General features: G+C 43.4%; 1 protein-coding gene across 1 annotated transcript in view; it reads right to left on the reverse strand.

The window, feature by feature from the left end:
- LOC120060283 (ral GTPase-activating protein subunit alpha-2-like) overlaps positions 1-16,721 on the reverse strand; it is a 186,044-nt gene that overhangs the window by 42,723 nt on the left and 126,600 nt on the right. The window contains exons 35-38 of the mRNA XM_039009470.1: positions 16,546-16,669; positions 14,929-15,084; positions 4,530-4,688; positions 1,626-1,753 (exon numbers count right to left, since the gene is read on the reverse strand). Of these exons, the coding sequence (XP_038865398.1) occupies positions 1,626-1,753; positions 4,530-4,688; positions 14,929-15,084; positions 16,546-16,669 (567 nt within the window). The remainder of the gene's footprint in view (positions 1-1,625; positions 1,754-4,529; positions 4,689-14,928; positions 15,085-16,545; positions 16,670-16,721) is intronic.

A 16,721-nucleotide genomic window follows, 5' to 3' on the forward strand; every position in this document is an offset into this window, starting at 1 on the left:
GCCTTGATAAAACAGACTCATCACCCCCATGACGATTCTTTTGTTTAAACATAATCCTTTTCTCTTCACCAAGTCTTCCAGCCAGGAGGCCCAGACACACACATAAACCAGTTGGCACTACCAGCATCCATTGGCTGGGAGGCTCCATTTGTCAGCTCATCCTCCAGACCTGCAGTATGTGGGGCCTCAGCCTGGCTGGCTGCTTCACACTGCCAACGCGTCAGCCTAGCCAGCCCAGGCCAGCGCTTATCTCATCTCATAGATACAGCTGTCGTGTTGCTCTCCACCTGCTAAGGAATGCCAGGTACGCCTGGTCTTTCCCAGCCCAGTGCTGGCTCCCCTCCCCTGGGCTTCCAGTGCAAGCAGGCAGGCCTGTGGCAGCTCAAACCATCTCACCCTGGAGTAATTCACTTGGCGTCTGGTAACCGGCATCTGTCACTCTGCTGTCCCACTGATGCCCCCAGGGACCCTGAGAGGGGCTGATATGAGGCTCGCTGATGGGTGGGTGTGATGGAGACACACACACACCCATGTGCATGCACATACACGCAAGCATAGAAATTCTACAAATATCAAACACACAGTATGTATAGCCGCACATGTAGCCCCCAAAACAGTGCATGTTTTCACCTTAAAAACAACTCTGCCATTACTGCCCACTCCCCTTGCCCTCTTTTCTTACACACCGCAAACCAATGAGCTTTGCACAACTTGGATCCAACCTCAAAAGCTGGAGGTTGGGTGTTTCCATAGTGACCGGCAGAGAGATACTGTGGTGATGGTGAGGCTAGTCTGTATACCCTGTTCCTGTCCAGGGAGGAGCAGAGCAGCAAGGCTTTATGGGAGATTAGACCCCCCCCCCCGAAGCCCGCTCCAAAAAACAACGTTCCTCCCCTCTCTCAGTCCTCCCCTCATTCACATGCAAATTAATCTCCGTCACTGATTACGCTTGTCTTAAACCAACTGACATGTACAGCTGGAGTCAGGCCCTTAACAACAGGCAGGCTGTTATAGGGACGGAGGGGAGGGGTTAATGACAGTCATGTCTCTGCTGCTGTCGTCTAAACTCAGTAGATGATACATGACGACAGACAGGTTACACATAAGATCACCACTACAGACCTACACAGCCACATGCATCTGCACATGTTACTGCGGGCTGTGCAACACACCTCAACCCAGTGCGCAGCTAATCGCTGTATGCAAATCAGCCAGTGCATCAAGATCAGTGTCAGCGCTCAACCATGCAGATCAGCCAACACCATCCACATGTGAAATAGCCTGGGCAAACCACTGGCAGTGCTAATGCCGTTATCAAAACAATCGACCCGTTTATAATTTAAATTATTTCATATGAGCATTGTGAAGAAGATTGTGAGGAAATACAAATAAACTTTTATATACAGCTAGCTAGCTGTATATAAAAGTTTATTTGTATTTCTGTTATTTCTCACAATCTTCACAATGCTAGATAGATAGATGGATAGATCCTGACCAATTACCTATCTATCTTTGAATATAAAAAGATACCCTTCCTTGGCCTACCTACCTGCTGAAGCTCTGTGATCAGACTGGACTGTAGGAAAGGTAGAGGCAACAGAGTAAAGAGTGAACAGAAAGGATACAAGCTCTGGTAGAGCGTCAGGCGGGACTTGACAGCTCTGCTGGCGTTGATGCAGGTGGCGCGCACCAGGCTGGGCAGCAGCGTTCCAGTTACGATGGCCCCGTTGAACAAAGGCCCAAAGAAAGGGACCTACAAGGGGAAGGAGGGAGAGAGAGGGATAGAGGCAGAAAGAAACAAATACGAAGAAAGAGGAAGAAAGTTAACATGTTATATTATTCAGATAAAATGCTATAAAAAAATGCTGGTTAAGTCATAAAATCATATGAAATGCGTGAGACATCAACTGGGCACAGGTTTGAGTGATTAAGGTTTGAGTTTTGTTATTTAGCATGACAATCACACACATCTAATGAAAATCAATGTAGAGTAAGAGAAATGACTGTCGATACCAGAGAAAACTTTTATTGAACAAATACAATGTCAGTTCTCTGTGTTTGAGAGCAGCACGCATATGTGTGTGTGGTTGGTGTGTCACACGGGTCTGCTCATGGGTTTTTGGGGAGATCTTAAATCTGCTGAGTTGAATTATCGTTGACCTGGAATGTGACGTGAATGTCAGAGCCCCTTCATAAACCCTGCTGTCTACTCTGCATGGAATAGCTCATTATACAGAAAGTCCCCCCACTTCAATGATTGTAACGCACTTCAAACTGACATCTAGCTCTAGAACACCATAGAATAAGAATGAGAGGGGTTCTGAGTATGGTGGAGGTTTGGACTGAGGACTGGGTGGTTTTAGGGGGCAGTATTTTGACGTCTGGATGAAAAGCGTGCCCAAAGTAAACCGCCTGTTACTCAGGCCCAGAAGCTAGGATATGCATATAATTGGTAGAGTTGGATAGAAAACACTCTGAAGTTCCTAGAACTGTTAGAATAATGTCTGTGACTATAACACAACTGATTTGGCAGGTGAAACCCCAAGCACAATCCATCCAGATTTTAAAAATTTGGAGGTCATTGTGTTTTCCAATTGTTTTCTATGGGAAGCCCCATTTATGAGGAACCTGGTTGTAGTTCCTATTGCTTCCACTAGATGTCAAAAGTCTTTAGAAATTGGTTGATGTTTTTCTTTTGAGAAATGAAGAAGTAGTGCTATTCATTGTAAGTGTCACTCCAGGTGGACTCTACTGTTTTGGTGCTGGTGAACTGGAACGCGCTTCACGTTGTTTTTATCCTGTATTGGAAACAATTTATTCCGTCTTAAATTGTATTGATTATTTACGTTTTAGGGTACCTGATGTTGGATTAGGAACGTTGTTTGAAATGTTTGGACCAAGTTTACAGGTAACTTATTAGATACTTTGTAGGCATGTTGGGCGAGTTGAAACCGGTGTTTTTCTGAATCAAACGCGCCAAATAAATTGACATTTCTGGGACAGAAAGAAGAACATTATCAAACAAAAGGACCATTTGTGATGTTTCTGGGACATTTTGGAGTGCCAACAGAAGATCTTCAAAAGGTAAGGCATTAATTATATAGCTATTTCTGACTTTTGTGGCGCACCTGCCTGGTTGAAATATGATTTTGATGTGTTTGTATGCGGGGCGCTGTCCTCAGATAATCGCATGGTCTGCTTTCGCCGTAAAGCCTTTTTGAAATCTGACACAGCGGCTGGATTAACAAGAAGTTACGCTTTATTTTGATGTATTACACATAGATTTTCGTGAGTGTTGAATATTGATATTCCTGTAGTTTGAATATGGCGCGCTGCCATTTCACTGGATGTTGTCAAATCAATCCCGCTAAAGGGATTGGCGTGTGAAGGGATTCATAAGAGGTTTTAATGATGTCTTTCTGTCCGTCTGTGTGGATATTGGGATATTAGGTAGATGGCCAGACAGGGCAGTGGACATCATCTACAGGTTGGCAGAGTCCTGCTGGCAGGTCAGTGGAATGAGAAATCTTTCGCTTCGACACACTAAAACCCGACACACTAAAACCAGCTATAGCTCTGTGTGCACTGTGCAGCGGTTTAGAACACAGCAGCCGCCAAGAAGAAAGCTAGCTGAGAGACAGACACTGTCAAACGATCGATAATTGGTCGGGACAATATTTTTGGCCAATATTAGCCATTGCTAGTCTATCGGCCGTTGAGGATTAGCGCAGCCGATGTCTTCTATGGAGCGCAAGCGCACTTGCCTCGTGTCAAACTGTTGCAAGCCGGCACCACTTACTCGTTCCTTGCTAGCTGTCCTTGAGGAACCTCTAGCTGGACAGCATCTTCTTAGCTACCTACTCCTGCTGCATATCATTTAGCTTAAGCACACTTGAAAATGACACAAGGCATGTAGACATATTGAAAGTGTTCATTAATTTACTGTTCGGCAAAACAATGTCCATATACAGGCGGCAGCACTTTGAAAAACAAGATACCGGTTTGGTCATCAAAATGTTCAAATTTAACGATATTGTCCATCGGTCTCCTTGACCCCCAAAATACGGTATCGGCATTGGCCTTAATAAATCCATATCGGTTGTTCTCTAGCACATACCCACAGTGATGGTGATGCACTGTAGTGGAAGAGGAGGGCATTACTTTCCATCTCAGAGTCACACAGCTGGACAGGCAGACAGTTAACCCACTAAACCAACAAGCTAGTTTGGTGGGACCCCCGGGAAAGAGAGTTAAGATGGGTTTGTTGAGAAAGTCAGATACATATTCCAGCACTGCTCCAATCTGTTTGATCAATTTTAGTAGAGAAATTGTGAAAATAACACCCATTATATTTGTTTAATGTAAAAAAGACAAGTAAAATAGTCTATGACACCACCCATTACAGACATGGATTTAGTGGAAAATAATAAACCAAGTGTAGAAGCAAACTCTGAAATCTCATTGTGACAAACTACCATATTGGTTTTGCATTGAGTATTCAGAGCAGCCAACCAGCTTATCTGTAGTACCTGTGGTTTCTTCATGATCTGGATGAAGAACGTGTGGTTCTTCATGGGGTACACGATGATCAGCACGTCTCCAAAGTCAGTGGGGATGATGCCGCGCCGGTAGTCCCTGCTGTGCTCCGACCACACTATGTGAACTTCATCGTTTCCCAGGTGACGCAGCTGCACCAGAACAAATCACAAGCTTTAGACATGGCTAGCTACGGTGATCACGTTTAGAAAAAACATAGTCATTACTATAAAAAACAAATATATATATATATAGGTTAGCTATTACCACAGCTCTGGTGTTGTGACAATGTAAAACATCTTCTAATTTCAACTTTGATTGGAAATTCAAATAACAAAAAACATTTTAAAACCAATCATTGAAATTAACTTTACTCCAAATTGCATCCAATTTCCATGTTCTATTCATAAATACAAATTCAGTTAGGACAGAAATTACAGGAAATTGGCAGACTGTTATTTTAACTCTATTTTTGAACCAAGACATAGGAGCGAGAAAGGAGAAAGAACACTCTTGCCCCAGTATTGTGGTTGACATGGACATTGAGTGATGGACAAAGACCAGCCGTTCGAACCTCACCGGTCTTTACCCATCATTAATGGGGCAGAGTTTATCCCTGACCACATGACCTTACCAGGATAGACTGGGCCTAGTTAGGGCCCCAGAGTATTTCCTGCTCAGGTGAAGAGATTAGGAATAACTCCTGTCCCTGATCATGTGGCATCATGACTGCTAAGACTGAGCCTCCTCACTGACTGACTCGCTGAGAGAGGAGGAAAACATGTGCTAATGTACTTGCGTCTAATGAGCCATTAAGAAAACATGCCCTCGCTACCCAAAAAATGCAATTAGCACATTCTATTATAACCCCTTAATTATGCTAATGGGTTAATGTTAAACAAATCCACAACCCGCTGATTGAACGTCGTGCTCACTGGTTCATCTCATCTGTACAGGCGCAGGTCAGACCAGACAGGGACAAATGAACCAAGAATGTTGAATATGCATGTCGAAGTTGCCCACAAAAATTCTAGGGATGTTAATTACCATTAGACATTTTACATAGAATGAGTTGAACCAAGAGGCAGGACTGTCTGGGTAAATGCTAATGTGTCTTTGTGTTCTCCTTCAGCAAGCTCTCCAACACCAGGGAATATGTTTAATAATAACAAATCAAATATTTGGTGGGTGCTTATATTTGTCCTATTTCATACATGTACAAGTATGTATTATAAGCATGTGTGAATTGGAAATGTGTTTTTTGCATATACCAACTGTCCCTGAGACACCCTCGGAGAGCGGCGTCACGGCGAAATTAGGAGTCAGGACAATATGGACCATCACGGTAAAGGAGGATATTGGTTTGTGGGAAGGTCGATTTCAATGATATATGAATAGAGGAGGATGTCAGAAAAGCAGGAATTGATGATTAAATCAGGGGACGAATCACATCCCTGTCCCTACTACACAGTACTGTAGCTATAAGTGGCACTAGAAGCTCTCCTATGTGTGGCCTCAGTTAAAGGCCCTTGTCCAACTGGCCCTCAAAGTTTGGCGATATATCTAATTCATTCCATTAATTCGAATTTAGGTTTTTGCGTGATATTACAAATGCAAGAATCCAATTATTATTATTATTATTATTATTATTATTGAGTGTTTATGTCCGCTTGTTCTCACATTAACTTTTTGGTCTCATCTCCTTTGCTCCTTCTGTGCACCTTCTCATTTAACCTAGAGATCTGTATATAATGACAAGATGCTCATATCTCCACCTCAACAATGGGAGTCGTTGCCCCAAAGGCGGGAAGGCAAGCGACAAAGGCGGGAAAGCATTGGGCTTAATTTGGACAGACTTGGGTGAGAGTGAAACCTCTCTGTTTACACACACATACCAAGCCTCTCCCCCTGAAACTGTCTACAACAAAGATGAGAGATCACTACTTCTTCTCTGACAAGCAGTTTCAACTCACTATTTACACTTAAAAAAATTATAATTGGGGGACTAACCAATATATTTTGTTTATATTCAAATCTTTATTTATTATTCAAATGTTTTATAATGAACAAAAGTACAAACGCAACAATTTCAAAGATTTTACTATGTTGCAGTTCATATAAGGAAATCAGTCAATTGAAATAAATTCATTAGGCCCTAATTTATGGATTTCACATGACTGGGCAGGGGTTCAGCCATGGGTGGGCCTTGGAGGGCATAGGCCCACCCACTTGGGAGCCAGGGCCACCCACTTGGGAGCGAGGCCCAGCCAATCAGAATTAGTTTTTCCCCACAAAAGGTCTTTATTACAGACATAAATACTTCTCAGCACCACCCGCAGGTGAAGCAGCTGGATGTGGAGGTCCTGGGCTGGTGTGGTTACACGTGGTCTGAAGGTTGTGAAGCCAGTTGAACACACTGCCAAATTCTCTAAAACTATGTTGGATGCAGCTTATGGTAGAGAAACAAACATTGAATTCTCTGGCAACAGCTCTGGTGGACATTCCTGCAGTAAGCATGCCAATTGCACGCTCCCTCAAAACATCTGTGCATTGTGGTGTGACAAATCTGCTCATTTTAAAGTGGTATTTTATTGTCCCTGGCACAAGGTGCACCTGTACAATGATCATGCTGTTTAATCAGCTTCTTGATATGCCACACCTGCCAGGTGGATGAATTATCTTGGCAAAAGAGAAATGCTCACTAACAGGGATGTAAACAAATTTGTGCACAACATTTTTGAGAAATACACTTTTTGTTTGTATTGAACATTTCTGGGACTTTTGATTTCAGCTCATGAAACATGGGACCAACACTTTACGTGTTGCGTTTATATTTTTGTTCAGTGTAAATTTGAGGTTTGGTCCAAAATAATCAGTCATATGGACACCCAAACATTATTTTAATAGAGGAGAGAGAAGTTCACCTTTGTGAGGGCATTTTGAAGTTAAACCTTACTAATGCTTGTGTACTAAAACATCTGTTTTTAAGCCTAGGCATTGGGTTTGAGATTGCCATATAAACTAACTCATATAGGATAGAAAAGTGTGTGTGTGTGTGTAACCGATGTGAAATGGCTAGCTAGTTAGCGGTGGTGCGCGCTAATAGCGTTTCAATTGGTGATGTCACTCGCTCTGAGGCCTTGAAGTAGTTGTTCCCCTTGCTCTGCAAGGGCCGCGGCTTTTGTGGAGCGATGGGTAACGATGCTTCGTGAGTGTCAGTTGTTGATGTGTGCAGAGGGTCTCTGGTTCGAGCCCAGGTAGGGGCGAGGAGAGGGACGGAAGCTAAACTGTTACATGCGCATTAATAGAGGCCTGTCCTGACTGTCTGTGTAGAATGACCCCATGATGTCTAGGCACTCAGCCAAAGACTTGACATAAATTAACTGGTTCCTCTTAGCTTCACTGGAGACAGAGCAAAGTGTTATTCTGCACACCAATGAGAGCTATTGTTCTGCTTGGAGCCTGTTTCTGGGTGAAAGATTCATGTTTTGTGTGTGTGACCAGTACGACCATACATCATTTGGGCCGACAGTCAAAGGCACTTGCTTGCCCAACTTGGGGGAACCGTTGAGCTACTGTTAGAGGAAGTATGTCTGGGGTGACTTCCTATCATTCTGGCCCCTATTGTTCTCACTCAGTTGCGACAGACTGAGGCAACCTTTTCACCCAGTTGTCTCCCCTCACACACACACACACACACACACACACATAGGGTCACGTGTTTTGCAGATGCTTGCATGGGGTAGCTTGACTATATAAATGCTCCTGTACTCTTTGTACAGGAGTCGCTCACTCCATTTCACCTGCGTGGGTGGGGCGACTAGCCTCCTTATTATAATATGTTTTTAATAAAAGTAAAACCTTGATTGACTATTGACTGTGCCCCTCCTCATTATTACTTAAAGGTAGAATTTCCACCACATTCTTGGCGAGCTTGCCAGGAGGTGTACCTCCACCTGCAGACCGTTTCTGAGGACCTGGGTAAACTGTGCACAGAGGTCTCCAAATTGAGACCCCAGGAAACCGCACTTCTGACAGGAGCAGACTGAGATCCGCCTAAGGATCCAAAAGGAAGATGGGGCAGGTGGATACTTTTGAAGCCCCTGTTGAGGGTACGCTCAGAGCGAGGTCTTCCTTAAGAGGGCCAAAGCTGAGGCAACTAGCAGGACTGAGTTGAGTTGATGAGAGTGTTTTAAGTGAGGTATCCTTGGACATGATTGTTAATTAGCCAGTTGAGGGCAACCAAAACTCCAGATCCGTGGTACTGATTTGATCACCATAGGACTGGTGAGGTTAATGTGGAGTGAGGGACCAGAGTGCGAGTGCACTCGGCTTGGCGAAGCTCATTGAACGAGGGACCAGAGTGCAGGTGACTCCTTGTGAGGGCATTTGACTTAGTGAAGTTCAAATTATAATGTGGAGCGAGGGACTGGAGCGTGAGTGGTCTTGCGAGGGCCCTCGGCTCGGTGAAGCTCAATTGATTTTGCCTCTCCTCATTATTAGTTAAAGGTAGAATTTACACCACAACTTTCTAACCATACCCTTTTTATGTCTCAACTCTTCAAATTGCACGCAGAGCAGGCACTACTAAAACAGGAGTATCAATGAATATTGCTTCTGGAAAATGAATGCTCAGTTTGTCGCATGCGGCATTGCAGTACCAGGTACTGCTAGCAACATTTTAGCCAAAGACTGCTATAGTAGCTGTCTAGTCTGAGTTATAAGTGTGCAATATGCATTTAAACACAATTCTACAAGGAATTGGCAACTCACTCTCATTCTGAGAAATAAGGTAGGCTACTTGATGTCAACATTTTAACAAAGTGGACAGGCTAGCATGCTGTTAAAACAGTTGGAGACAGACACATGGGTGTGTTCATAACAATTCAACTGTTCAACCTTAGCTAGCGAACACATCCAAGTTGGCTAAACTTGAAATAAAAATATTAGCTGGCTATTCATTAGCATGTGGCCTTGTGCTTGAGAGATTGTTTATGAGATCTGTGTTAATTTTCTATAATGCCTGCTACAATAAGTTAGTCATTATTAGTGAATGTGCATTATGCATGGTTCTGATCATTTTTGTACAGTCCATTATAAAAACAGCAGAGCAGGCCTCTCAGCAGTACAGTCCATTATAAAAACAGCAGAGCAGGCCTCTTAGCAGTACAGTCCCTTATGAAAACAGCAGAGAAGCAGCCCAGTTAAGCCATGGTGCCTGAGGCTGGTAGTGAGCGTGAGGCCGGCCAGGCGCCGCTAGCTCTGACATAAGGACCCTACATGGCCTGACCCCCACCTCACAGGTCGCTCCTGTAACCATATTACCACAACCAGCTGCTGCCCTCAAGCCCACAATTGGATTGGAGGAATTCACATTCACATTCTCATTTTCCTTTCTGGTTTAAATGGGGCCCGTTTTTTTCCTTCCTTTCTTTCCCTCAGACAGACAATCTGGCCAGCGAAAGCCTCCCCCACCCCAACACTACACACAGTACGCACTTGAGAGCAGGCGGGTGGGCGAGGCTGAACGTTTTATTTGTAAAATGACAGAGAAACTTCCTGCCTGGATGCCGATAAAGCCTCTTTTTCATCCCAATCTCATCCCCCCCCCCCCCCCCTTTAAGCCTCCACATCCGCCGCCGAGCTGCCAATTTCTGTGTCGCCTGTGGCTAGCGCGGGGTTCTGGGAGGAGAGGAGTGCAATTACAGGGGCTCCCAGTCAAATGAATCGAAGAGGGCCAACGGCACACACCAGTGCCACACACCAGCTAGCCAAAATCGAATCTTGCGCATGCTAACTAATTTCCGCAGCCACTAAGCACAGGTTCAGTATGGGGTCGGTGCAGGACTTTTTGGGGGCGAGGGGGGAAGGGATGTGTTGGTGGTGCGGAGGTGGTATATGAGGAGGACCTGATGAATTTCCTATCTTCATGGGACACCGTATGAGAAGATAGGCTGCATGGGCAGGGGCTTTGCAGCTCATTTCTCCATGCTAACTGCTGCTGGTGTGCTACAGCCAGGGAAACAGCTGCAGCGCCCATCGATCGCTCCCGCCGTCACGGCCGGAATGGGATAAAAAGGTCCTGCTGGCATCTGCCCGGCCCCTGCCCTGCCAGGGTCAGCTAATGGCTGAATTTGGGCCCCAGTCACTGCACCCAGGGAGGGGGGCAGGAAGGGGGAACAGGTCCAGGAATCACAGTCATTACTGTAGCCACACATGCCCCTTCTCACACGCCTGCTTCTCTCTCTACTCCTCAGGCCTGCCCAGGGTTTACTAATCAATGCCAGAACCCAGGAGTCACACCACCTGATCTCAGCTTAGCACAGAGTGAAAAGCCAAGACAGCACACATATAGACAGGGTAGCGTTCTGCAGTCATTTCACTCTATACACTGTTTGAAGCCTTTTTTTGTATGGGTCGATCCACCAATTAGGTGCCTTTTGAGTAGTGTAACTTGGTGAAAAAAAACTTGTCACCTAATTTTTTACAAATCGGTCATAAAGACCACATGCTCAACTGAATGAAAAACACTTTTTCCCATCTCAAGAGGTTAAATAAATAAAAAATATTATAGTAAGTGCCTAATAAAGTAAAAGTTGACCGTAACAGCGTTGACAACATCTTAAATCAGCCATAAATCCCCTTGAGACAGGGGGAATGGAAGCTTGTTGTGTGGAACAGGGAGGGGCAATTGAATGAAAGATTCACCAAAAATGAAAATTCTTAAAACATTTTTATGGGTAACAGGGTTGACGTGTTATGCTCGACCCGCTCACTTTTTCACAACAAAGCACCAGAAAGTGGCAAAATAGTGTAAACGCATGTGAGCTGGTTCTACTCTATGATTTGACTATGAGATGTTCAATGTCTTTTCTGAAAAGAAAAAATGTAGAGCAGCAATCAGCATTTAAAAGCCTTCTCCCCACCCGTTTCATAAAAAAAAAGCAGTGGGATAGGGCTGGACAAATGTAACCACTCAAATTCATAGACAGTGATATGGATGCAAGGACAGACCATGCATGATATCAAAATGAAAAGTTTTAACCATGTTTTGAGGCTGTATAGTGTTTCTTTACATTTACCATTTTCTTTTGTAAAATAAGCTTATATTTTAGGTTCTGATGGCGTACGACAGTTGAACTAAGCTCATGAGGCATTTATAAGTTATATTCTTCAAGAATCAATGGGTACATTGAATTAATTCCTAAATGTATGAATCAACTGCAGATTGCCCCTTTAAAAATGAATAGTTTCACCGTATTAAAATGAAAGTTTAGTTTACGTAAGTGTTGACCATAAATGAGGGACAGGTTGTTGTTTTATTTTTACCTTAAAACAAATCACTAATAAAATAAAAAATAATAATCTTTAGAAATTACTATCAAAGCAACAAAATAACAAGGGCTTTACAAAGATGGTGAAAACTGTGAGAAATGTTGGCGTTCAGTTCGTTAAAATCTTCCTAGAGTCACCGAGGATGCACAAAGGGACATGTCTACTTGCACATTCATCTTCTGCACATCTATCACTCTATCAGTGTTTAATTGCTAAACGGTAATTATTTCACAACTATGGCCTATTTATTGCTTTACTTCCATAATCTTACTACATTTGCACAGACTGTATACAGATTTTTCTATTGTGTTATTGACTGTATGTTTGTTTATTCCATGTGTGTTGTTTTTGTCGCACTGCTTTGCTCTATCTTGGCAAGGTCGCAGTTGTAAATGAGAACTTGTTCTCAACTGGCCTACCTGGTTAAATAAAGGTGAAAAAAATTAATAATAATTATAATAACACAAATGCTGAATTCTAGCACTTTAGCAAGTCTTTATTCATATAAAAAATCTGACATATTGAATTTTCTATGTGGTCCATTGTTACGTTCACCAGCAAGAAACCCCCAGGGTTACGTGCAATGCCGTCGGGGGTACGACAAATAAAAAGGTGATTCATACCCCCCCCCCCCACATTTTCAAACAGTCCAATTATATTTTCCAATGGGGCTATACATTTGGGTGAGGTTTTTTCCCTCGCCTGAGTAGCCTCGTTTCACTGCCAAAAATCAAATTAAACTATCTGGTGTTCAGCGAAATAACAACAAAATGTCAAATACAGGTAGCCTAGTCAAATAATGAACATTCAATCACATTAACCATTACTCTCTCGCGGGAATTCCACTAACGGTCCGAATGTAGCCGAAAGTAGCTGCTGTACATTCCGTTTGCTCGAAAATTGATAAATGGTTAAAAAAAGTAAGGCGTCCAGAGACACATACCAGCTTTACCACTACCAGCAGTACTGCACCTGTCAACGACACAAGTTGTTCTGCTTCCACAAGCATATCTAATGCTAGCATCAGTAATTCTACATTTGTTGCTAGCCCAGCTAGCATGGACACTGACAGTTGTGAATCTGATGCAGCCGAAGAGCTACTGCCCCCTTACCCGGGAAAGCACCGAACAGACAGGGACGTTGGACCATCGAAGACGCGCAAATATATGATGAGAACTACATTGATTTGGAGTTTACTTATATTGGGAGTAGTGCCTTTCCTCAGCCACAGTGTGCTATATGTGCAAAATTACGATCTCACAACTTGATGAAACCTTCACTCTTGTGCAGACATTTAGAAACAAGACATGCCAATTTGAAAATTAAGCCACGTGAGTTTTTGGAGCGAGAATTAAGATGACTTTCGAGTAGTAAGACACGTATAAAAGCAACAGATACCATTAATAAGAAGGGGCTAGCAGCGTCTTATATGGTGAGCTACCGAGTGGTTGGACAGGCAAGCACCATACTATTGTGGAGGACTTAATTCTTCCTGCAGCCACGGATTTGGCTGAGGCAATGCTGGGGGAAAAGGCCAGAAAAACTACACAGACAATGACTTCATCAAACAACGTTTCACGATGCATCAGTGACATGGCAGGAGATGCTTTAAAACAATTACTGCTTCGCATACAAGCCAGTGAATTCTATGCGTTACAGCTGGATGAGTCAACAGACATGGCGGGCCTGGCACAGCTCCTGGTATATGTCCGATACGTTTATGGGGGGTCAATTAAGGAAGACATCCTCTTCTGCAAACCACTGGAAACCAGAACAACAGGAGAGGATATTTTTGAAGTACTGGACAGCTTTGTGACATCAAATGGACTTTGGTGGTCAAGATGTGTTGGCCCCTGAACTCTCGTGTATGCAATGATATGGTCAGCGACCATGTAACGCTTTTACAACATACAGAAGTGCGCTGGTTATCAAGGGGCAAAGTATTGACACATTTTTTTATTTATTGATAGACGAGCTTAAAGTTTTCTTTACTGACATAATTTTCACTTGTCTGAGTGCTTGTATGATGACGAGTTTCTCACACGACTGGCCTATCTGGGTGATGTTTTTTCTCGCCTGAATGATCTGAATCTAGGATTACAGGGGCTCTCCGCAACTATATTCAATGTGCGGGACAAAATTGAGGCTATGATTAAGAAGTTGGAGCTCTTCTCTGTCTGCATTAAGGACAACACATCGGTATTTCCATCATTGTATGATTTTTGTGTGCAAATGAACTCAAGCTTACGGACAATGTCAAATGTGATGTAGCGAAGCACCTGAGTGAGTTGGGTGCGCAATTACGCAGGTACTTTCCCGAAACGGATGACACAAACAACTGGATTCGTTATCCCTTTCATGCCCTGTCTCCAATCCACTTACTGATATCTGAACAAGAGAGCCTCATCGAAATTGCAACAAGCGGTTCTGTAAAAATTGAATTTAAATCAGAAGCCACTGCCAGATTTCTGGATTGGGCTGTGCTCAGAGTATCCTGCCTTGGCAGATTGCGCTGTTAAGACACTGATGCCCTTTGCAACCATGTACCTATGTGAGAGTAGATTCTCTTCCCTCACTAGCATGAAAACGAAATACAGGCACAGACTATGTGGAAAATGATTTAAGACTGGGACTCTTTCCAATACAAGCAAACATTGCAGAGTTATGTGCATCCCTTCAAGCACACCCTTCTCATTAATTTGTGGTGAGTTATTCACAATTTTCGATGAACAAATAAAGTTTTATATGTAAGATGGTTAAATAAAGAGCAAAATGATTGATTATTATTATATTACTTTTTGTGCACTGGTCCTATAAAAGCTTTTTGTCACTTCCCACGAGCTGGGTTGTGACAAAAACTCACTCATTGTTATGTTTAATAAATGTATCGTATAGTGTGTGTGGCAGGCTTACAATGATGGCAAAAAACAAAATTTGAGAGTGCGCTGACCCTGGTGCTAGAGGGGGTACGCAGCTGGAGGTCGAATGTTTGAAGGGGTACGGGACTATAAAAAGTTTGGGAACCACTGATCTGGAAGGAGCAATATTAACAAGTACCTTTTTGGTGAGGCAGTCGTCAGAGTTGGACGGCATGCGTGTGGACACATGCAAGATGACTTCCACTGTGGAGGTAGCGTAGTAGGGAGCAGTGTGTCCTGTGCTGCCGTTCCTCTGAAGCCCTCCCATGAAGCCACAGTGTGTGGCTAGATCCACCTGAGGGACACACAACACGGTTAGGAGAGCCTGATGTCAGTGTGCGTGTGTCAGAGAGAGAGACGAGATGCAGGGCAGGGTTTCCGCTAGCCGGTAATAGCCGGCTTTTGGCCCAAAAAATAAATAGAAAAGCCAATAACTACAATTGCCGCTGGCCAACGGTCCGGGAGAAAAAGAAAAAAAATCCCATTGCGTAATAATGCTTTTTAGCCTATTCATTAGTCGATGTAAATGCATTTGAATAGTCATACTTATAGTTCTATAGTAGGGGTACTCAACTCTGACCCTACGAAGTCCAGAGCCTGTTGGTTTTCTGTTCTACCTGATAATTAATTGCAGACACCTGGTGTCCCATGTCTAAATCAGTCCCTGATTACAGGGCAACAATGAAAAAAATGCAGTGGTTTGTTTTGAGGGATCTACAGGTTAATTAGCATAATATGGTGAAATTAAATTGCCGTGTGTACAGTATATTGGTTATGTATCTTATTTTGCACGTGTACAGCATGCAGATACAGAGCCTTTGAGCAGAAAATCTGTCAGACAGCGCGAGAGCTGTTGCTTCAGCATCTCAGACAGTAAATGTATAGGCAACGAAAGGCAGGCTTCATCAGCGCATCACACACCACTTTACAATGAGCTGGAGGCAGTACGCTTTTGGAAAACATACATTTTACTACATATTATGAGGCATGTCTTACCTTGCATCAAAGTAGCCTGGCCAAAATCAGACCACATCCGTGGAGGCAATTATTTTCTAATCAACTTTCTTTCATTGTCCAGGAGCCAAAGGCACAATCGTAGTCATATTAGCAACCCATGCTAGTTGTTGCATATGAAACCGCTCGCATGTGCAGTGTGCTTTTGACAATGGTATTTTCCCGCTAATTGCATTATTGCTATGCTTTTATAATCTGAAGAAATAAAAGTTTATCAACATTTTAAGCTAAACGTTCTGATCTGTTGCATCAAATGTAGCCTAGGCCTGCTGGTTGTATGAATGTGGGATCTATCGTCCCACAACTGTCCCAGAGTCTGTTTGGATTAGACTATTTCTTTCTCCACAAGCTGACCAATAGAATAGATACACTTTTCTACCATGGGGGATAGTAGATTGACATAGGTAGTGATTTTGCTGTTTGTTACTCATCTTGTTAGCTGAGGAAAAGTAAATGTGGACAGTTATTCTAACAACTTCAAAGTGCCCATCATAATTCAGTAAGGACTGCACATCGTTGCATCCTCAACTTGCATGTTCTGTTAATATGAATTACCATAATCTAAATATGATTTATGTCATCATGAGCACCATGGGTGGACGCCATAATCAGGGTTATATATCCAATGCATATGGGTCCGGTAAATTAAAATGCTGCCAGTCAAATGTCCAGCGCCACAATTTCCTAATGTAAACCCTGCTGCAGGGTGTGTGTGTGTGTGTGTGTATGTGTGTGTGTGTACCTCCCATCCCAGGCCAGACACAAAATCCTCGTAGGCCTGACTGCCTGCGCTGTTGGACAGGATGGAGCATTTGTCCTCCTGACCCTCTCCGATGTAGAACACAGCGATCTTGTGTGTCTCCCTGCTGTTAAGACAAACACACAGACCTGTCGTTAGAACAATGGACCTAGTGAAGC

The sequence above is a fragment of the Salvelinus namaycush genome, chromosome 15 (genome assembly GCF_016432855.1).
Source record: "Salvelinus namaycush isolate Seneca chromosome 15, SaNama_1.0, whole genome shotgun sequence".
Classification (NCBI taxonomy): Eukaryota; Metazoa; Chordata; class Actinopteri; order Salmoniformes; family Salmonidae; genus Salvelinus; species Salvelinus namaycush.